The following is a 23091-nucleotide window of genomic DNA, read 5'->3' on the forward strand; positions in this document are numbered from 1 at the left end:
GACTTGAGGGGAACCTCCATGATGTCAATGAAAATGATGACATGAGCAGAGGGTGGACACAACCCCCTTGCCAACATCAGGTGGACAACAGCAATAGGAGAGTGTGCCAAGCACTAGCAAGGGAAAGCTGCCCATTATACCCATAAGCTTACCCCCAACAATACTCTGCCTCCAGGAGGCATTAATTCCCAAATCTCCATCAGCTGGGAACCTAGCAGTCAGACCATTCAAGTTTATGGGAGACACCTGAATCAAACCACCACCCACTCCTCTAGCTTCACAGCTGCCAGTTCAAAGCTTCCCAGGCTTCCTTCTAGAACCTCCTCCTGCCCCCCCCCCCCTTTTTTATTAATCCATGGCATGGGTGGTTTCTAGCTGTGACATTCCCTTATTCTGGGGGCTTGTTTACTTTAGCCAGCTAAAGAGCTTCTCTGGGTTTGAGTTTCCGTGAGCAGTTGTTTCTCTTAGCCAGACCCTACAGGGCCAGGCTGAGAACCCTCTGCTGGAGGAACACAGACTCCCCTATATACCTTTGATGGCATGGTACAGTTTGCAACTGATTTCTTACCAAACCCTGTGAAGTAAGTGCTATTATTAGTCAGTTTTGCATAGGAAGAAGTTGGAGAGGCTAGGTGATCCAGACCCACATGACTAGGGAGGAAGAGATAGTGAGAGATAGTGCTTTTGTCCTCTGCAATGTCTGTGCCTGGTTTCCTGTGGCTTGGTGGCACCAACAATATCCTAGGGTAAAAAGATTACTTCCCCACTCCATTCCTTCTAAGATGCTACTTTCTCTATTTAGAATGTCCTTAATCTTTGTTTTTAAAGAAAATTAGGGAGTGGATATGCTACTCAGCTGGTAGAATGTTTGCCTGGCATTCACAAAGCCCTGAGTTCCATTCCCAGCACCACCTAACACCATAAACTGGGTGTGGTGGTGCATGCTTATAATCGCAGCACTAGGGAGTTCCAGGCAGGAGGATCAGAAGTTCAAGATCATCCTTAACTATTTAGTGAATTGGAGGCCAGCTTTTTTTTTCTTGAGACCCTGACTCAAAATATAAATAAATCAACCTGAGCTATAGACCCTACCTCAAAAAAAAAAAAAAAAAAACCAACAAAAAAATAAACAAAAAGGAAAGGAAAAAAGATAACATTTTAGTTTATCAAATTAATTCATGTACTGGTTTTTTTTTTTTTTTTTTGCTTGTGCGTGTAATGTGGTGTGTGTGTGTGTGTATTGCTCTTACTATGCTCCATGTACTTGTTTGTGGTGGCCAGAGTGGAAAGCTGGTGCCCAGCTCCATTGCTGTTCCATCTCTTCTTTGCTGGAGTCATTGATCCCAGAGCTTGCTCCTTTTGCACGAGCTCTGGTGCTTCCCAGGTTTCTGCTTCCCTGTAGGACTGGAATTACAAGCATATATGACCAAGCCCAGCTGTTTAACATGAGTTCTAGAGATTTAAATTCGGGTGGTCTAAGGCCCCATTAGGTCCTTATGCTTGTACAGGAAGCTCACTTAACTGCTGAGCCATTTCTCTAGTCCTCATATGCATAGTTTATACTTCAAATTATACTAAAAGGTGTTTATCAAAATATGGTTCATTCTTTCTACCAATTTGCTGTCTGAATGCAACCTTTTTCAACTTTTAGCTGTCTCTTCTGTCATGAATATCTTTCCATAATGTTGAGTACTATGTAAGTACTTTAACTTTCAAGTGTGCAGTTTTAGATGCCCTCTATTGTCTGTTATGGTAGATAAGGATATACCGTAATTTTCTCAGTTTCCTCTTACTTGGCTTCTCCATTATAGTTTTCTTCCTAATTTTTGCTTAAATCAACATTTACTGCACTGGGATATAGCTCATTGGCAGAGTACTTGACTAACAGAGCATGGCCCTGAGTTCCATTCCAAAAACCACAAAAACATTTAATTTCTTTATCACATTTGCCTTTTTATACCTATGTGATATGTGTGTGTGTGTGTGTGTGTGCGTGCGCATGTTCATGCGCTCGTGTGTTTGAAGTAGGGTTTCACTGTAGCCCAGGCTGACCTGGAACTCACTCTGTAGTCCCAGGCTGACCTTGAATTCATAGCAATCCTCCTACCTTGACCTCCCAAGTGCTGGAATTGCAGGCATGCACCACCATGCCCAGCATCTATGTGATATTTATGCTGAAACATAACATACAATTAAAAATATTTTATTTTTATCTGTTTATTTGAGAGAGAGAGAATGGGCGTGCCAGCTCCAACTGCTGCAAATGAACTCTAGACACATGCACCACCTTGTGCATCTGGATTACATGGGTCCTAGGGAATTGAACCTGGGTCCTTTGGCTTTGCAAGCAAGTGCTTAACCACTAAGCCATCCTGCCAGACCATAATATACAATTCTATACTACAATAGTACACTATACTCATGCCATCTATGAGTATTTCTACTGTACATACTTTACTATAATTATGCTGTTAGCATGTTATATAATAACTATGCTGAATGATTATATTTCTTTTGCTTTTTCTTAAAACTAGTTATTTTCTTTAGTATTTTGGATTTATGTATTCACTGAGATGGGAATCTCACTATGTTGCCCAAAATTGGTCTGGAACTCCTGGGCGCAAATGATCCTCCTGTGTCAGTCTCCCAAGTGTTTGGGACTGCTGGCATGTACCACCCACCCAGCTGCTAAGTTTTCCTTTTCCTATATACATACATACATGCATACATACATATATTGAGGTGGGGTCTCACTTTAGCCCAGGCTGACCTGGAACTCATTCTGTAGATCAGGCTGGCCTTACACTCATGGTGATCCTTTTACCTCAGCCTCTCAAGTGCTGGGATGAAAGGCGTAAGCCACCATACGTGGCGGCGGCGGCTTCTCCTTCTCGTTCTTCTTCTCCTCCTTTTTTAATATTTGTTTGAGAGAGAGAGAGAGAGAGAGAGAGAGAGCGCGCGCGCGCGCGCGCACACACACCAGGGCTAACCACTAAGCTACCTCCCCAGCCTCCAGCTTCTTTTCCTATAGTTTCTAATAGCCTCTGAACTGTACCATCAGGTGAGGTCAGTTTCCATTTTCTTTGGCGCTATCCTTCTTGGAGGTCTCCATTCTTCCTTTATTCTAACTGCTAAAAGACCAGCCCTGGGTCATTTTCTTGCCTTCTCCTAGGTTTGATTTAGCTTCCTGACTATCATGTCATCTTCTTGGTTTACTTTGTTGCTTTACTGCAATACTGCCTCCAGTAGTTTCATCAAGTCCTGAGGAGATGCAACACGTGGAAGCATTGTAAAGGCAGCCTCTAGACCTATTTCTCCTTTGAGGCACTCTAGTGTGAGTTAGTTTCATTCTGTGTCTTCTCATGCATACTTATCTGCCTAGTATCTCTCTTCATCTTTAGATATATAATTGATTTTTTGAGTCTTTTAGTATTCTACTTTTTTTTTTTCAGTGCTGGAGATGGAACCTAGGGCTTTACATAGATTACACAAGTACTCTATTATTGATTTATATCCCCAACCCAACATTTTCCTGTCTCTCTCTTTCTTTTTTTTGTCAAAGTAGCATCTCACTGTAGCCCAGGCTGACCTGAAATTCACTCTATAGCCCCAGATTGGCCTCATACTCATACCTCTGCCTCCTGAGTGGTGAGATTAAAGGTGTGTGCCATCATGCCCAGCTATTTTTTTGGGGGGTGGGAGGAAGGTTTCAAGGCAGGGTTTCATGCTAGCTCAGGCTGACCTGGAATTCACTATGTAGTCGCAGGGTGGCGTCAAACTCATGGTGATCCACCTACCTCTGCCTCCCGAGTGCTGGGATTAAGGCGTGCTCTACCACACCCGGCCCAAAAATATTTTTTTAAGAAAAGAGAGCCAGGCATGGTGGCGCACGCCTTAATCCCAGCACTCGGGAGGCAGAGGTAGGAGGATCACCATGAGTACAAGGCCACCCTGCGACTACATAATTCCAGGTCAGCCTGAGCTAGAGTGAAACCCTACTTTGGAAAAAAAAATTTTTTTTTTAATTTATTTGAGAGAGACAGAAAGAGGCAAACAGAGTGGGGGTGGGGAGAATATGAGTGTGCCAGCGTCTCCTGCCACTGCAAATGAACTCCAGACATATGCCTATAGCTTTATGTGGGCATTGGGGAATTGAATCTGGGCTGTTAGGCTTTGCAGGCAAGCTCCTTTAACCACTAAACCATCTCTCCAGCCCTCTTTTTTAAAAATCTTAATTATTTATTTGTGTGTGCATGTGAGTATATTTGTGTGTGTTGGGGGGGGGTGAGGAAGAGAGAGAATGGTACACCACGGCCTCTTTCCACTACAAACTCTAGACAACTGTGTCACTTTGTGTATCTGATTTACATGGGTACTGGGAACTGAGCTCAGGTGGGATTGCTTCCAAGCAAGTTCCTTTAACCACTGAATTATCTCCCCTGCTCCTTCTCTCCTTTCCTTCTTCCCTTTCTCTCTTCCCTTTCTCCCTCCCTCTTTCTTTCTCTCTTTTTTCTCTCTTTTGAGACAGAGTTTCATGTATCTCAGGCTAACCTTAAACTTGCTGTGTAGCTGAGGATAGCCTTGAACTTCTGATCCTCCTGCCTCTACTTCCTGAATTTACAGAAGTTACAGTTGTGTGCCATCATGCTCAGTTTCATGGGGTACTGGAGATAGAACCCAAGGCCCCATGCACAAGTACCTTTACTCATGGGACCATAGCCATAGCTCCATGGTATTTATTATTTATTTCCAGGTAGGGTCTCACTGTAGCCCAGACTGACCTGGAACTCACTCTGTAGTCCCAGGTTGGCCTTGAACTCACAGAAATTATCCTATCTTTGCCTCCCAAGTGTTGGGATTAAAGGTGTGCACCACCATGCCCAGTCGTCTTTTACTTTTATGTCCTCTGGCTCTAGCCTCCTGCTGGAATTATAGGTGTGCACCATCAGGCCCAGCAGCCTGTGGTTTTTTTTTTGTTTGTTTTTAATATTTTATTACTTATTTATTTGAGAGAGAGACACACAGAAAGAAAGAGAGGCATAAAAATATATAGAGAGAATAGGCATGCCAGGGTCTCTGGCCACTGCAAATGAACTCCAGACAAATATGCCACCTGTGCATCTGGCTTTACATGGGTCTGGGGAATCGAACCTGAGTCCTTTGTCTTTGGAGACAAGTGCCTTAACTGCTAAGCCATCTCTCCAGCCCTGTTTTTTGTTTTAAGTGTCTGATATTTTAGTGCTTAACTGTTTTGAGTGTAAGTTACTTTTCCATCCGTTTTTTTATTTACAAAATTTTGTTGCTCCTATTTCTTTTCTTGCCTGTTTCTCCTAGTCTCCTGGCTTTATTTGTTTATTTATTTATTTTTTGTTAAAAGAAACCAATTGGGGCAGGAGAGATGGCTTAATGGTTAAGGCACTTGCCTGCAAAGCCAAGGACCTAGTTTTGATTCCCCAGGACACATGTAAGCTTGATGCCTCTGAAGTTTGTTTGCAGCAGCTGGGGGCCACTCATTCTCTCTCTCTCTGTCTTTTCCACTCTCTCACATAAATAAAAATTTTAAAAAAGAAACTCATTTAGTATAGTCTTTGTAGGTTTTCAGAATGGTGTGAAAGTAGATGGCATTTTTTAAAAATTTTTTGAGGTAGGGTTTCACTGTGGTCTAGGCTGACCTGGAATTCTCTATGTAGTCTCAGGGTAGTCTTGAATTCATGGCAGTCCTCCTACCTCTGTCTCCTTAGTGCTGGGATTAAAGGCATGTGCCACCATGCCCAGCTAGATGGCTTTTTAAAGTTTTTTTTTTTTTTTTCCCCAAGAAATTCACTGCTCCTTTGCTCAACAAGTTCTTTTTCATCTTTCATGACATAGCTAAAAGGCTGACTTCTGGAAAATTGTTTCCAGCACTTCTGGGAACACACTAGTTCTATCCTCCATTAGCACAGCTTCTTTTCCCTGACATCTCTCTCTCCAACAAGATCATGAGCTTTTCAAGGACAGGGTTCATACTAGACATGTAGATGCCTCTTTGGAGCTGCCACGGTGTGTATTTACCAGATGTCCTCAGTGATCCCTGATCCTGTTGATGATAAAATTAGTCTCTCCACTTTGTTCACTTCCCATTGTTCATGTCAGCTGCAGCTTGGGAGCAACAATAGCAGCGAAAGCATCTGCTGTGGGGACTTGAGTGAGGTTCCTCAAGAGAAGAAGGCATCAGGGATGTTGTCATGAACTGTCAGAACAATGTGGAGATGCCAGACATGAGCCAGGTATACATAATTTTGGGATGTTAGGGCCATCATGGTAATAAGCTTTTCTTTGTTTCAAGCCTAACCCAGTGGGGTTAAACTTTTACTCCCATATCTCATGATGACCAGTCAGGGCCGTGGTCTTTTGCTGAGGAGCACCTACCATATGTAAGCCATACAGTTTCTGGGACCCTGACTATCTCTAACATCTACTCCTTCATCCACTATTGTTCTTTACTCTCTGGCCCCTACTCTTCCACACATACACCCTAGATCTCAGGTGACTTTAGTTTTATGTAGCAGGATTAGAAAGGTAACTGACTACCACAGTATACCATAAACAAGCAAGGAGGTAATGTAGACTGCAAGAAAGGGAGAAGGGAAGGCAGAGAGGGGAATCAAACCTGAGTCCTTAGGCTTCACAGGCAAGCACCTTAATCGCTAAGCCATCACTCCAGCCCTGTTCCTATTGTTTTATAACAGAGGGATTTGAGTCCTTGCTCTTTTGCTTACTAGTAGATGACTTTAGAAGAGTCTTATTTCAGAGAGGGGATGCAGAGGGATTCCAAGAACAAAGGAAATTGGATGAGACATTGAATTCCCCCAGCCTGGAGGTGGTCTGTACCCAGATCTGTGGTTGACACTGACTGCTATGTGAGGCTGCTGTGCTGTCCCTGGCTTGTATCCATGGAGACAGAGTGACCACACATGCCTCACTCCTTGCCCTCCCTCAGTAGCTCACCCTGAACAGAGTTGAGCTGAGTTGGCCCTGACACCAGGCACAGGTGATGCTTTTCTGCTGGTTGAAACCTAGTTCAGGTAAGGGAGCATCATCGAGCAGTGAAGAGTGGGCTGTTCTGAGAGGGAAGCTTTCTCAGTCTTGCAGAAGGAACACAAGACCCTGGAGTTCTTTACACTCAGAGTGGGTGCATGGGAAGATAATAGTCTTGGCTGGGCTGTATGACTTCTGGCTCCCTCAGTACCCCTCTGGCTGGGGTGCTACTGTCCTTGAGATAACCTATCTGTGCAGAGCAGGATGGTCTCCCTCCTGTGTTCTCCTTAGCTCTGGGGTGCATTCTTTGTTGGTGTGTGTGTGTATGTACATGAGCACACACACATGCATGTGAGCTGGAAGAAATAAATATCAACAGCAAGTAGGTTGGACCAAGAGATTGAGTCTTTAGAAAGAACTAAGTTCTGGCAAAACAAACAAACAAAAAAAAAAAACTTGCTTAATGAAGTAAATAAAACATGATGACTTCTGGGAGCAAAAATTCATATATTGAAGCTATGCATGGTGGTGCACATCTTTCTCTTTTTTTAAAATTTTTATTTATTCATTTATTTATTTGAGAGCGACAGACACAGAGAGAAAGACAGATGGAGAGAGAGAATGGGTGCGCCAGGGCTTCCAGCCTCTGAAAACAAACTCTAGACGCGTGTGCCCCCTTGTGCATCTGGCTAACGTGGGACCTGGGGAACCGAGCCTCGAACCGGGGTCCTTAGGCTTCACAGGCAAGCGCTTAACCGCTAAGCCATCTCTGCAGCCCAGGTGGTGCACATCTTTAATCCCAGCATTTGGGAGGCAGAGGTAGCAGGATCGCCATGAGTTCAAGGCCACCCTGAGACTACATAGTGAATTCCAGGTGTAGAACTAGAGTCAGACCCTACATAAAAAAAAAAAAAAAAAATCATATATTGATCCCAGACCTTTCACTGGAAAGAGCTTTGGCAAAAGGGAAAGAAAACCTGGCTGTGCCCTCCCTGTGTGACCCCATATAAATTGGGTTTTCTGAGCCTCATTTTTCTTTAGTGTAAAAGAGGTATTTTTTCCTGTCATTTAAAATATTTTAAAAATACTTAGATGGCTTAGCCATTAAGGCACTTACCTGTGAAGCCTAAGGATCCATGTTCGACTCTCCAGATCCCACATAAGCCAGATGCACAAAAGTGAGGCAAGCGCAAGGTTGTGCATGACCACTAGGTGGTGCAAAGGTCTGGAGTTTGATTTCAGTGGCTGAGGCCCTGGGGTGCCCATTTTTTCTCTCTCTCTCTCTAAGAAATATTTATTTATTTGAGAGAGAAAGAATGGACACCCCAGGGCCTCTAGCCATTGCAGACGGACTCCAGACACATGCTCCACCAGCCCTGTTCATGTTGTTTTATAACAGAGGGATTTGAGTCCTTGCTCTTTTGCTTACTAGTAGGTGACTTCAGAAGAGTTTGAAACGGAGGATTAGTAGCTACCTTCTCCATAGCTGCTTGTTGATTTAGATGAGGTATCACATTCAAAGTGTTCAGTTTAGTTTCCTTCCTGACACACTTATTAAGTCTTCAGTAAATGTGAGCAGCTTTTGTTCAGGGTTGTTCCTGAAATTTCCTATCTGAAATTTCTTTGAGAACTAAATTTCCATTTCTGAGGCCAGACATGGTGGTTCACCCCTTGGGAGGCTGAGGTAGGAGAATTGTCAGTTCATGGTCAACCTGTGGCTACAGTGTGAGTTCTAGGTTGGCCTGGGCTAGAGTGAGACCCTGCCTCAAAAAAAAAAAAAAATTGTTTCTATCTTTTTTTAATCTGAGCTTCTCCAGACTGGGAGTGGTTGGGATGAAGTGGCAAGTCTCCAATTTGGGTTTCCCAAGCAAGTCTGCTGGCTGTGAAACAAAGTTCTTGGGCTGTGAAGGGGCAGAGGGCAAGCTACCAGCTCAGGTTTCACCCTGAGCTCCCCTGACCAGAGCCAAGTGTGTACATGCACACCTGCCTGGGAGGTATGTCTGCAGGGAGTAAAGGACTCAGCCCCTTCTGGCTTTTGTGTACCCTATTTCAAAACACATTACCTACCAGATAAGCAATGTGCACCCCAAAAAGTTGTCTACAAGGCCATTGCTGCTATGTATCCCTAAGCTGCCTGGTTGACCCCCTCCCCCATTGTGTGTATGGGGGATGAGGCTGTAGCCATAGTTCAGTGTGGGCTGTCCAGCACCTTCCTCTTTGTCCCATAACTGTGCTTACTGTCTGGACTCAGATGCCCTGGAGGCGGAGGCTATGCTGGGCAGGTCATGAGGCAGGGAGCTCTGAGTAGAGCCCTGTTGAGGGTGAGATCATCCCACAAGATGGTGAGGACACCTGTGCTGGCCCTGGCCACATGCACAGTGATGTAACTGGGGGTTTTAGTTCCCAGTGGAAACACGGGGCTCGCTTTACAACTAGCACTGTCCAGTTTGTTCTGGCTAAGCCAGCTGCAGCCTTGCTTCCCTTTCACTCTGCTGCTATTCACAGTTCCCTAGCATGCCCTTTTCCTTCCCTCACATGCCACTGCTTTGGTTCATATGCCAAGTATGCCATTCTCTGCCTTTTTTTTTTTTTTTTTTTTTTTTTTTTGGTTTTTCAAGGTAGGTTCTCGTTCTACCCCAGGCAGACCTGGAGTTCACTATGTAGTTTCAGGGTGGCCTCAAACTCATGGCGATCAAAGGTGTGTGCTACCACACCCAGCTCATCCTCTTCTTTTTTTTTTTTTTTAATATTTATTTGGGAGAGAAAGAATGAGCACACAAGCAGCCTGTTGCTGCTGCAACAAACTCCAGACACCACTCTGGATGTCTGGCTTTACGTGGGTACTGGGGAATAGAACCTGGTCCAGCAGGCTTAGCAAGCAAGCCTTTAACCTTGGAGCTATTCCCCAAGCCTCACTCATCCTCTTATTCCTTTACTTGCTCATCCAGCATATTCTTTTTTAAAATATTTATTTGCTAGCAGAGAGGTGGTGGGAGAGGGGAGAGACAGACAGAACAGATATGCCCGGGCCTCCAGCCACTGCAAATGAACTCCAAATGCATGTGCCACCTTGTGTATCTGGTTTACGTGGGTACAGGGAATTCAAACCTAGGTCATTGGGCTTTACAGGCAAGCACCTTAACTAACGAGCCATCTCTCCAGCCCCCATCCAGCGTGTTCTTATTAAGTAACTACTATGCACCAGGGTACTGTCTTTGGTAGTGGAGATATAGCAGTGAACATATATGATTCCTGCTCATATGGGTCCTGAGTCTAGCAGGAAATATAGAGCAGGAGCTGTTACAGTGTTATGATTTGTTGACAGAAGAAAAGTGCAGGTGATACTAAAGCTGACTCCAGGGGAAAGCATTGGAGTTGCACAGCCACATATTCTGAATTCTACCCATCTTTCAAGTCTAGTTCAAGAGCCACTCACTCTAAAAGCCTCCCCTAGCTCCCCAGCTAAGGATATCTCTACACCCTGAACACTTAAAAAATTTTTTTTTGTTATTTTTACTTATTTATTTGAGAGTGACAGAAAGAAAGAGGCAGTTTGAGAGAGTCGGCACACCAGGGCCTCCAGCCACTGCAAATGAACTCCAGACACATGCGCCCCTTTGTGCATCTGGCTAATGTGGGTCCTGGGGAATTGAGCCTTGAACCAGGGTCCTTAGGCTTCACAGGCAAGCACTTAACCGCTAAGCCATTTCTCCAGCCCTACACCCTGAATTCTTTATATATGATTTATATGTTCATTTTTAAATATTTAATAAGTGTAGATTCAATACAAGGCACTGTTCTAGGAACTGTATACACAACTGAAAAGCAGATAAATCCCTGTTGTCACAAAGGTGATATTCCATGGTGAGGCATTGGACAAGATGCACTTGAACCAACACACTTGTGATTGTACAGTATATCATGTGGCAAGTGTTCTACAAAGAAAAACATTAGGAGGGATAGGGAATGCTGACAGGGAGGGCTGCTGGCTCACCCTGGGTTTAGGGAAGGCTGTAAGGAAGCAGGTGGGAAGCAGAGCTCTGTGTAAGAACTGAGATGTGGCTTCTCATAGTGTGTTAGGACGGTGGCTGGGGTCCAGAGAGCAAAGGGGAATCAGGGAGGAGATGAAGCTGGTGCAATAATGGGGCCCAGACTATGAGAACCTGAGTGAGTTAGGAGCACTTAGGATGTATTAAGCAGGGTGGGTGTGAGCTGATTCTCAAAAGCCTCACTCTGGCTCTTGTGCTGAGAATGGGCTGAAGAAGGTCAGGATGGAAGCAATGCGGCAGTGAGGAGGACACTTTAGGAAGGGATGGAGGTGATGGGGACCAGGCTGGGGCTAGGAAATAACAGGAAGCAATCAGGTGTCTGCTACTTTACCTGACTTTAGTTTTTTTTAAAAAAAGTATTTGTTCATTTACTTATGAGCAGAAAGAAAGAGAGAGAGTGAGTGTGAGTGTGTGTGTGTGTGTGTATGTGTGTGTGTGTGTGTGTGTGTGTATGGGCACACCAGGGCCTCTTGACACTGCAAACGAACTCCAAATGCATTTGTCACTTTGTACATCTGGCTTTACGTGAGTTCTGGGGCATAGAACCCAGGCCATTAGACTTTGCAAACAAGTACCTTTAACTGCTGAGCCATCTCCCTAGCCCTCACCTGGTTTTATTTTATTTATAGGGTCTTATTTTGTTTTATTCATAGACATGCTCTCACTATGTAGACCAGGCTGGTCTGGAATCTACAACATTCCTGTCTCGGTCCCAGAGTGCGAAGGAATTTTTCTGTAGAGGAGAGAGCAGAGAAATGGGGGCAGTAGCTAAAGGAGAGTTAGGGGCCAAAGGACACTGTTTGTAAAGAACAACAACAGTCCTGTAGGCTCATATGCTCACAGGAACAATATAATGAATTGATGATGCAGGAGCAATTGCTGGACAGATGGCCTTGATTTTCTTTTCTTTTTGGTTTTTCGAGGTAGGGTCTCACTGTGGTCCAGGCTGACCTGGAATTAACTATGTAGTCTCAGGGTAGCCTCGAGCTCACGGCAGTCCTCCTACCTCTGCCTCCTGAGTGCTGAGATAGATGGCCTTGATTTTTGAGGTATGGAATCCAGTAAGGAACATTTTGTGTAGGAATGTGATTTCTCCACAAATAGCAAGGAGAGGAGAGTTTGTGTCATGCCAGGAGCACTGCTCCCTTGGGTGGACACCTGTCTGACAACAAGTTCCCAGAGAGTAAACCTGTGGCTTCCATGCTTTGTATATGCTTCAGAGAATGGCTGTTAGGAGTCTGACATCTACTAAGTTGTGTTGACTAGTGGGAGTTGGTTTTGGGAGTGGCAGAATTCATTGGTAAGGCCAAAGGGCCTTCTTATTTTTTATTTTTATTTTTTGGGTTTGTTTTTTGAGGTAGGGTCACTCTAACCCAGGCTGACCTGGAACTTACTCTGTACTCCCAGGCTAGCCTTAAACTCACAGTGATTCTTACCTATCCTTCCTGAATGCTGGAATTAAAAGTGTATGCTGCCAGATAAGAGAGTCTTCTTAAAACAAACAAACAAATAATTATTTGCTTGTTTGTTTATTTATTTGAGAGAGAGAGAAAATAAGCACACCAAGGCCTCTAGCCACTGCAAATGAACTCCAGATGTATGTACAATCATCTGGCTTACATGGGTTCTGGGGAATCACCCTGGGTCTTTAGGCTTCACAGGCAAATGCCTTAACCTCTAAGTTATCTCTCTAGCCCTTATTTATTTAGAGAGAGGGGAACAAAGGGCAGAGAGAGAGAAAGAAAATTGGTGCTCCAGAGCTTCCAGCCATTGTAACAGAACTCCAGATGTATTTGCCACCTTGTGCATCTGGCTCTGTGTGGTACTAGGGAATAGAACCCTAGCCCTTAGGCTTTACAAGCAAGCACCTTAACCACTGAGCAATTTCTACAGCCAGAAGGCCTTCTTTAACTGCTGAGCCATATCTCCAGGCCTTCTTTAACTGCTGAGCCATATCTCCAACCCACAGAGGGCCTCCTTATGGAATGGGGCAGAGGAGTATAGCTGTGCTCAGATATGATTGACATCAGGAATTTTCTTTTTTCAAGGTGGGGGGTCTCACTCTAGCTCAGGCTGACCTGGCACTCACTCTGTAGTCCAAGGCTGGCCTTGAACTCACAGCAATCTGCCTGCCTCAGAGAATTTTCTTTTTTGTTTGTTTTAGACGCAGTCTCACTCAGAGTGGTTTGGAATTTACTCCGTAGCCCAGGCTGGCCTTAAACTTGGATCATTCCTCCTGTCTCAGTCTCCTGACTGTTGGGATTACAGGTGAAAGCACCATGCGTAGAATTTGAAACTGGAATTTGAAAGCATGTTGGGACTCTCTGCCTTGCATCAGTTTAGTCTCTTATCTCTCACTTACTGTAGACCAGTATTATCTACTTCCTTTTTTCCTCCAGGGTGCAGTTATTTTGCTCTAAGATTTGTGTAGTCTTATTTAGCTTTTATTACTATTATGGTTCTGGGAATTGAATCCAAAGCCTTGTGCCTGCTAGGCAAATGCTTTGCCACTGAGCTATACCTTCAGAACCCATTATCTAGTCCTTAGTTCATGCTACAGAATATAGCTTCCCTCCCTGTCCCTTCCAAATTATGTTTCCAGTCACAATGGTAAGTGTCTCTCCCCAAATCCTAGGTTAAATGATTGTATTAGATTAGTGGCGTTAGTGTCTATTAATGGGCTAGTCATCTGTGTCCAGGGAGGCAAGAGGCGTGTGACTAATAGCTAAGAGCTTTTCCTCATGGGTAAGCTGGGAGTTCCCAGAAAAAGATAATAGATTCCTCATTTAGCCTTACTACAGTGACTGGGTGGATAGGTAGGTGTGAATAGAATAGATGGGTCTTAAGTGAAAAACTGAATGAATGAATGTTTTAGCTGTGTTTGTTAAACAATACAGTTTAGGAACTTGGAATGAAAGGTGGATTCTTGGTCAGGGATGGCATGGTGGGTTTTAAGGAGTGACCTTTCTAGACTTGAAAATATAGAATGGGCCACTATAGAAAGAAAGTTTGGCACAACTGATGAACAATTGCTGGAAATTCCTTACTTCCCCTCCTATTAGAAAGCTAGGAAATTTCTCCTCCCTAGTTTCTTCCAGCTGGAAGGGGAAATATTTTCAGCTTTGACAGGTTCTGGTTTCAGAAAACAGTCTGAGCTATTCATGGGCCTGTGCTTCCAGCAGGCCTGCAGCACAGGGTCCTGCCCAGTCTCTTCAGGCAGCCTGGGGAAGCCCTCGTCTCTGTTTCTCCTCCCACTGTTTTGGAGCTCACCTTACTGTCTGTCACCCAATCTCTTGCTTCCTTGTCAGGATACCCAGAGCCAGAGGTGACCTGGTACAAGGATGACATGGAACTGGACCGATACTGTGGCTTGCCAAAATACGAGATCACTCATCAAGGCAACCGTCACACACTGCAGTTATACAGGTGAGGGAGAGGGACCTCCTCTGCTCTGCTCTCATGAGGGCTCTATCCTGGATCCTGCCATTGGCATGCAGTTGTCTGCTTGGAGATGCCCAGGCACTTGCTGGAGTTAAAGGGCAGGGTCCTGATGCTGAGCTGATAAACTGCCTTGTCTGCCAGTGTCTGAGATCTCCTAAGGCCATGGTGGGAGTGCTTCTGACAGCCATGAGCTGAGTGCAGCCAGAGGAGGTCCTGACCCACAGAAACATTTTCCATGAGGTCAGCAGCCAGAAAAAGCAACAGTGTCATCGTTATTTCACTAAGGGCTGTGTGGTCATCTGCTTCTGAAGGGAGCTCTTCTGAACCCTAAGTCTAATCCCTCTTGGGACAGCATGACCTTGGTCAGCTGCCACACTCTAGTGGCCTCAGTTTCCTCCACTGTAATGGAGGAAATATGGTGGTGTCTAAGGTACGGCATGGCCTTTAGGGCAGGGCTTGGATGGGGAGGAGGCAAATATTAAATGCCAGAGGCCCTGGCTGTGGGGAGGGAGCGGTGGTTACTTCCCTGGAAGGAGAGATGGCACCTCATGCTCCTACCTCTAGGTGCCAAGAAGAAGATGCTGCTATCTATCAGGCCTCTGCCCGAAACACCAAGGGCATTGTGTCCTGCTCAGGAGTCCTGGAGGTAGGCACGATGACTGAGTACAAGATCCATCAGCGCTGGTTTGCCAAGTTGAAGCGTAAGGCCGCAGCCAAGATGCGGGAAATTGAGCAGAGCTGGAAGCATGGAAAGGAGGTTGCAGGCGAGGCTGACACACTGCGCAAGATCAGCCCAGACCGCTTCCAACGAAAGCGGCGACTAAGTGGGGCAGAGGTGCCGGTCCCCTCAGCACCAGCTACAGAGGCTGAGGAAGGGTCTTCTGCAGCTTGGCAGGAAGGAGAGATTGAGTCTCCTCAGCACCCAAGTTTGGGCCTGATCAATAGTTTTGCTTCTGGAGAGGTGCCTACCAATGGGGAGCCAACTCCTGAGAACGGGGAGGATGGGGAGCATGGCCTGTTGGCATACATATGTGAGGCTGTGGAGCTGGGGTCCCAGAGAAGCCCCCAAAAAGAGCCTGGGGCTAAGAAGAAAAGGAAAGATGAGGAATCTAAGCTGGGTCTGCGGGAGCCAGAGTTAGAGAAGAGAGACCGAAGCCAGTGCTCTTCAGAAAATAGTGTCGTCAGCTCAGACAAGTCTGATTCTGGTGGAACACAGGGTTGCATGGACACGCAGCCTGTTCAGAACCGGCCTGGGTTCAGGTCAGCACAGGGGCCTGTGTCTTCTGGAATAGAAAGAACCAGGAAGCCAGCCTCTGCTATGGACACTCAAAACAAGGCCCAGATTGCTCCAGCTCCAGCCTCAGCCTTTGTCCCAGGCACTGTCTCAGACCAGGAGGTTTATTTCTCCCTGAAGGACATGTACATGGAGAGCACCCAGGCAGGCAGGGCCCAGGGAGAAGAGAAACCCCCATCCCCAAGTGCCAGAGGCCCTAGAGAGAGTTCTTCAGGCAAGGCACCCATCAAGCCTGGAGGTGAAGGAGTCTCTGGTCAGCCCATACCTTCCATGGTCCCCCAGCCCAATAGGCTTTTCAACAGGAAGAGATTTGCCCCGCCGAAGCCCAAAGAGGAGCCCAGTACCATCTCTTCTACAAGTCAGGCTCTAGGACCTGCAGCCCAGAACTTAGGGAAGGCCCCACATCAGGCCTCTGTCCAGGTTCCAACACCCCCTGCCCGCCGGCGACACAGCACCCGTGACAGCCCCTTGCAGGGGCGAACAGGCCACAGGACTCCAGGGGAGGTAAGTCTGAGGGTGTGTTTGGAGGCTGCTCTGGGAAGCTGACCTCATGGAAACTCTTGCTGTAACAGCTTGGCAGCCAGTGAGTGGTGGGCTATTTATAGAAAGGTTGGGGAGGGGATGCAGTGCCTGCTGGGAGCAGGGGACCACGTGGCCTTGCTTGGCCTTTCTCCAGATTGAAGTATGGAGGCAGCACAGCCTCACTGTGGGTCTGTTTTCTGAGATTATGCCGGTTACCAGTCAAGGGTACTATAATGCCCCCCAAGGTGAGAAAGTGAAGATACTGTTCTCTGAGGGAGGAAGAGCACCATTGAAGTTTTCTGTAGCCATACTGAGGCCACAGTGCTTCACAGGAGAGATGGAAGTATACTGTAGTATGCAGCAGGTAGGTCTCAACATGGAGGTTTACTAGATTTTTTAAAACACAGTGTGTTAACCCTCACCCCTCCAAAAGAATAAAAAAGCCAGGCATGGTAGTACACATCTTTAATCCCAGCATTCAGGAGGCAGAGATAACAGGATGTCTGAGTTCAAGGCCAGCCTGGGACTAGAGAGTCAGTGCCAGGTCAGCCTGGGCTAGAGTGAGACCTTAACAAAACAAAACCAAACCAAATAACTATATCTGTATATATATAGAATGTTATAATCCAAGCACTTGGGAGGCTAAGGCAGGAGGATTGTGAGTTCATGGCCAGCCCAGACTATATAGCAAGACCTTGTTTCCAAAAGAATCAAAAACCACTGGGTATGGTGGTGCATGCCTATAAACCCAGCACTTGGGAAGCTGAGATGGGAGGATTGTCATGAAATCAAGGTCAGCTTGGACAACAGAGTGAGTTTTAGATCAGCCTAGACTAGAATGAGACCCTGCCTCAAAAAAATATCAAAAACCACAATGAGGGCTAGAGAGATGGCTTAGTGGTTAAGGCACTTGCCTGTGAAGGCTAAGGATCCAGGTTTGGTTCCCCAGGACCCACATAAGCCAGATGTACAAAGTGGCACATGCTTCTGAAGTTTGTTTGCAGTGGCTAGAGGCTCTAGCATGCCCAATCTCTCTCTCTCTCTCTCTCTGCCACTTTCTCTTTCGTTCTCAAATAAATTATTTATTATTTTCTTTTTTTTTTTTTGTTTTTCGAGGTAGGGTCTCACTCTGGACCTGGAATTAACTCTGTCATCTCAGGGTGGCCTTGAACTCATGGCAATCCTCCTACCACTGCCTCTAGAGTGCTGGGATTAAAGGCGTGCACCATCACACCCGGCTCCTTTTTTTTTGAGGTAGGGTCTCCAGCTCAGGCTGACCTGGAATTCACTGTGTAGTCTCAGGGTGGCCTTGAACTCATAGTGATCCTCCTACCTCTGCCTCCTCCCAGAGTGCTGGAATGAAAGGCATGTGCCACCACACCCGGCCCTAAATAAACCATTTTAAGAAAACAATGACACTTAATCCTTTGTATGTGGATGAAAATAAATAAAACTTCAAAAGCCAACCACTTCTAACACTGGTTGTCCAGGAAATGCTGGTTTCATCTGAGTTTATTTGAGGTTTTGGAATCAGATATACCTATGTGCATGTTTGACTATCCTTAACAAGGTATGATGTTGGGCAAGTCATAAAGTCAAAATAATGATAATAATAATGGCCACTTCAAGGCTGTTGCAAGATCTGGAGTGCATAGCATAGGGCCTAGTACATATTATAAGCAAGATTAATGGCAACAGTGTAAAATGTTACTGTGATGGGAGATAGAGACGAGCTGTTTTACTTGGGAACAGGCAGCTATCCTTTTCTGGGGAGCAGGTAGCCAAGAGGAAACAATGTTTTGTGTGGAGGAGGGGCAGTTAGTATCCCCCTTGGGTCTGCAGTAAGGAGTTTGAGAAGCAGGATTCAAAGGAGGAGAGGCGGCCAGGTTTTCATGCTCCAGGGGTGAAAGGGAATAGATTCCCAGGAGTTACAGAGCCCATGTTACACCACAGGGCAGAAGGAAGATAGTATTTGTAGAGGTTTCCAGAAAGAAGGTAGATGGTTAAAATGGAGTATATGCATTCTATGAAAATATTGTCTGTTGGGAATTCTGATTGTACTGTGTGTTTTGTAAATCTTTTTGCTAAATCTAAGTGGAGATAGCTTCTGATTTGGGCCGGAACTCGGCTGAGACTGTTTCTAAGGTAGAGGAAACAGGAGTCCAGAACAGAGGTTCTCTGTGGGAAGGCAGTGTTTCATAAGCATGTGAGCAGAGGACAGATGGCTTTTTAGAAGAGTGAATGGGAAACACATAAGGGACAAGTTCATTTAGCACCTTAGGGAGGGCAAAATGAGGAGGAAGGTGCTTGGTGGAGACCACTGATGGGCTTTCCCATGGAGAGAGCATACATAGAGGTCGAAGGGAGAGCTCAGGATCAAAGTGACAGTGATATGGCTTTATTTCAATACATTCTGTAAGGTCAGTAGTATAGAGGGCTTTGGAGTGGAACAAACCTCAAGGACCTCAATCCACACTCTGGATCTGTTCATGGCTTTTGCCGGCCTTGTGCTAGGTGTCAGGTGATATAGGCCATTGGTGTGGTAAGGGAAAACTTGGTGGGGCTGTTCCACATGCCTGACAGCCCATAGGCTGGACAGTAAGACCCTTCCAGAGAGATGGTTCTTGTAGGCCCTAGGGAGCTCATGTAGGAAGTGACCAGGCTGGGTGCTAACCCCGTATGCGAATCTGCCTTCTCTGCCTACAGGGGTAGGAAACTCCACACAACAGCTGTATTCTCCTGGGCAGAGCCAGGGCAGGAAGTGCCAGCCTACCTTCCCTAGGGCAGGGAGGGTTGTACAGTATAGACCCCTCAAAGATTGTATGGTTTTAACTTAATTGATTCATTATTTTTGTATGTGCATTGTATGTCTCATGCATGTGTGTTGTATGCACTATGTATATGCTGATGTGGTACTCTGTGTGCTTGCCTACAGCTCCAATGGGCTCGCCTGTGGCTGCCAGAGGAAAAGAAAGTTATTGGGTGTTCCCTGCCATCACTTATGTACCTGTTTTTTTTTTTTTTTTTGGTTGTTGTTGTTTTTCTTGTAGTAGAATCTCTTATTTATTCTGGAGCTTGCATTTCACAAGCCCCAACAACTCTGCAGTTTCTCTTCTCCCTCACAGGGCTGAAGTTACAGATGTGTGTGCCATCATGACCAGCCTCATTTTTTTTAAACTTAAAAACATACATGTGAGGGGCTGGAGAGATGGCTTAATGGTTAAGGTGTTTGTCTGCAAAGCCAAAGTTCAATTCTCCAGGACCCACATAAGTCAGATGCACAAGGGGGTGCTTGCATCTGGAGTTCGTTTGTAGTGGCTGGAGGCAGGCCCTGGTGAGCCCATTCTCTCTCTCTGCCTCTTTCTCAAATAAATAAATAACAAAAAATTATTAAAAATACATGTGAAATGTCATATATGTATGTGTATGTATGTATATATGTAATACTTGTTTGTTTTTTTTTTTGACATTGGGTCTTGCTGTAGCCCAGACTAACCTGGAATTCACTATGTAGTCTCAGGGTGGCCTTGAACTCACAGCAGTCCTACCTCTGCCTCCCAAGTGCTGGGATTAAAGCTGTGTGCCACCACACCCAGCTCTTTTGTTGTATTGGTTTTTCAGTCTTACCCTACTAGATCTTTTAAGAATCTTACTACGTTTTCTTTTGGCTTGTGTATGTGTGTAATGTGAGGCGTGTGTGTGTTGTGATGCACCATAGGCTCTTTTATAGGAGGCAGGGGAGGGACTTGCCTACAGTGACTAGAGCAGAACATCTGGTACCCAAGCCATCATTCTTCCCTCCAGTCTTTTTTTTTTCAAGATTACATCTTACTCTAGCCCAGGCTGACCTGGAACTCATTCTGTAGTTCCAGGCTGGCCTCAAACTCACCGCAGTCCTCTTACCTCTGCTTCCCAAGTGCTGGGATCAAAGGCATGTGCTACCACATTCTTAAACCATCACACACTTAAACTAAGATGAATGAATTTCTAATGAGAAAATGCTATGGCTAAGTAAGAAATCAAACATGTCCTGAACTTTTTCTATCTTACTCTTCAGCTCTAGACTCACTCAGTGATGAGGGGCCAGGCATTTGAATGTAGAGACAGTGGTATGACCACTGTATTAACCATCTACTAAGGTTCCAGGATATGCCCTGGCCCTTTCATACTGACCAGTACTGGGGCCTCTAGGTGGTGCTGTTGGGGAGTGAAGATAATGGCTGAGGGCTTGGGGTCAAGTTTGCCAGCCTTCTGATTTGCTGTTGTCTGTCCTGATGCTGTCTTGCTAACTGGATCTGGGGGAAAAGGAAGCGAACTTGAGAAGCTGAGGTAGGAAGATCGCTGTGAGTTCAAGGCCAGCCTGAGACTAGTTGTAGGTCAGTTTGGGCTAGAGCAAGATGCTACCTTAACACCCCCCCCCCCCAAAATAAAGGCAAAGAGATAGTGGTAAGACACTATATAAAATTACAGTAAAAATAAAAATGTACACAGTAAAACATATTAATAAAAGAAGGCAGGAAAGTGGAAACAATGAATGAAAAACAGAAGAAATGCTATAATTCAGATATTAAATGTTCCTCAAAGATCCATGTGTTGAAGGATTAATCCTTAGTTTAGCATTATCTGGCAGTGGTGGAAATTTAAGATGTGAGGCTTAGTGGAAGGTTTTTAGTCTTTGGAGACATGCCCTTGAAGAGGAAACTGGGACCTCAGCCTCTTCTGTCTTTTCCCTGAGGTGATTGGCTTTGCCTTAACCATACTCGCTGTCATGATGGTTCTGCTTCATTATAGGCCCAGCAGACCACAGACTGAAACATCCAAAATCATGAACCAAAGTAAATCTTTTCTCCTTGTAAGTGTATTATTTCAAAATCCATTATTATGTGCTAACCTAAATAATTAGTTTAAAAAATAAAAAGAGTTACATGTAGTGGCTCATACCTGTAATAGCAACACTTGAATTATGTGCCTTATTTCTTTTTGGTTTTTTGAGGTAGGGTTTCACTCTAGCTCAGGCTGACCTAGAATTTAGTATGTAATCTCAGGGTGTCCTCAAGCTCACAGCGATTCTCCTACTTCCCCCTCCTGAGTACTGGGATTAAAGGTGTGTGCCACCATGCCTGGCTACTTAGTTTTTTTAATATTTTAAAAAATTATTTATTATTTATTTGAGAGAGAGAGAGAGAGGCAGATAAAGAGAGAATGGGCATGCCAGGGCCTTCAGCCACTGCAAACAAACTCCAGACATATATGTGCCACCTTGTACATCTGGCTTACATGGGCCCTGAGTTCTTTGGCCTTTCAGGCAAGCACCTTAACCTCAAAGCCATCCATCCAGCCCTTCATTTTTTTGAAAAAATCACACTCTAGGGTCTAGGGAGATGGCTCAGAGGTTAAAGGCACTTGCTTGCAAAGCCTTCCAGCCCAGGTTCAATTTCCCAGTACCCATGTAAAGCCAGATACACAAAGTGGCACATTCATCTGAAGTTCGTTTGCAGCACCGACATGCACATGCACACATGTGTGCTTACACACACACTCTTTCTTTTCTCTTTCTCTCTCTCTCAAATAAATAACAATATTAACCAGGTGTGGTGGCATATGCCTTTAATCCCAGCTCTCAGGAGGCTGAGGTAGGAAGATCACTGAGTTTGAGGCCAGCCTGAGATTACACAGTGAATTCCAGGTCATTTTGAGATTAGAGAGTGAGACCTTACCTTGTAAAACAAACAAACAAAAAATTAATAATAAATCACACTCTAGAAAGGAAAGATAATAGTTTCTGGGTCTCATTCCAGGATGTATTCAAACTCTTACTGAGGTCATATTCTTTGAGATTGTCATTAAGATTACAGAAATAATAGAGAAATGAGATGACCAAAGTGTACAAGGAAGGGGTTGAGATCATTATCAAAGGGGAAGAGGTAGAGATCATTGAACTGCTTACAGTCCTGTCTGGAATAGAGATGCACTTGAGGAGTTTCCAGGAGAGTTCTTCACCTTCCACTATCCAAAAAGATTTGTTTCTTCTTAAAGATCTTGAAGCAAATCTTGGCAGTTATATAGATCCTCTAGGTCTCCGATATTATTTTCTCATTCTTCATGTCCATATGGCAAAACATCTTGTTTCTAAGATATGAGAGTCTCAGGAACAGCTCCCTCCCCTTCACAACCTCCTCCCCCCCAAAAAAGTGATGGGGAATCAAAGAGATGCCTTTGTTGAGGAGGAACTGAAAGATAGATATGAGTATGAGCTATCTGAATCTATCCATATCTGGTGACACTTGGTTTGGCGTTTCAGTTTATGATAATCATCCCATCATCTAGTCATATAACCTAGTCAGAGTTCATCTTATTCAGATAACCCCATGCTTAGCATAGTCCTCTCTGCAAAACAGCAATCAACATCTTTTCTCTGCATTTGCATGTGTTGGAAATGGGTCTTCCCAGATGCAGTTTCTCCCAGAAAAGCCCAGGTTACCATCCCCCTTAATGAAGAAGCACTGAAAAGAAAGTCACACTACAAAGTGCTCCTGGAAAGGGTCTAGGGACCACTCCTCAGAAACTGCACAGACTTGAGAAGGTCCACAGGTGAAGATCTTGACAGGGACAGTACCAGGAAAAGAGGGGCCCCAGGGGAGAATGTATCAGAGAAGGGAAAGGCAGAGGGACAATGGGAAAGATCAGGAAGTCATAGATTACTTCCTTGACAGAGTCTGGAAAACAAGTTTAATTATTCAGAAGGAGGTGACACAGAGGAGAAAGAGG

At 45.1% G+C, this 23091-nt stretch overlaps 1 protein-coding gene across 5 annotated transcripts in view; it reads left to right on the forward strand.

The window, feature by feature from the left end:
- Alpk3 (alpha kinase 3) overlaps window positions 1-23091 on the forward strand; it is a 52930-nt gene that overhangs the window by 13648 nt on the left and 16191 nt on the right. For 4 of the 5 annotated variants that reach the window (XM_012948699.2, XM_045144936.1, XM_045144934.1 and 1 more), the window contains 2 exons: window positions 14375-14492; window positions 15072-16305. In XM_012948699.2, the coding sequence (XP_012804153.2) occupies window positions 14375-14492; window positions 15072-16305 (1352 nt within the window). Of the gene's footprint in view, window positions 1-6132; window positions 6267-14374; window positions 14493-15071; window positions 16306-23091 lie in introns of all 5 variants that reach the window. The other variant, XM_045144935.1, reaches the window with a different exon arrangement.

The sequence above is a fragment of the Jaculus jaculus genome, chromosome 3 (assembly GCF_020740685.1).
Source record: "Jaculus jaculus isolate mJacJac1 chromosome 3, mJacJac1.mat.Y.cur, whole genome shotgun sequence".
NCBI lineage: Eukaryota > Metazoa > Chordata > Mammalia > Rodentia > Dipodidae > Jaculus > Jaculus jaculus.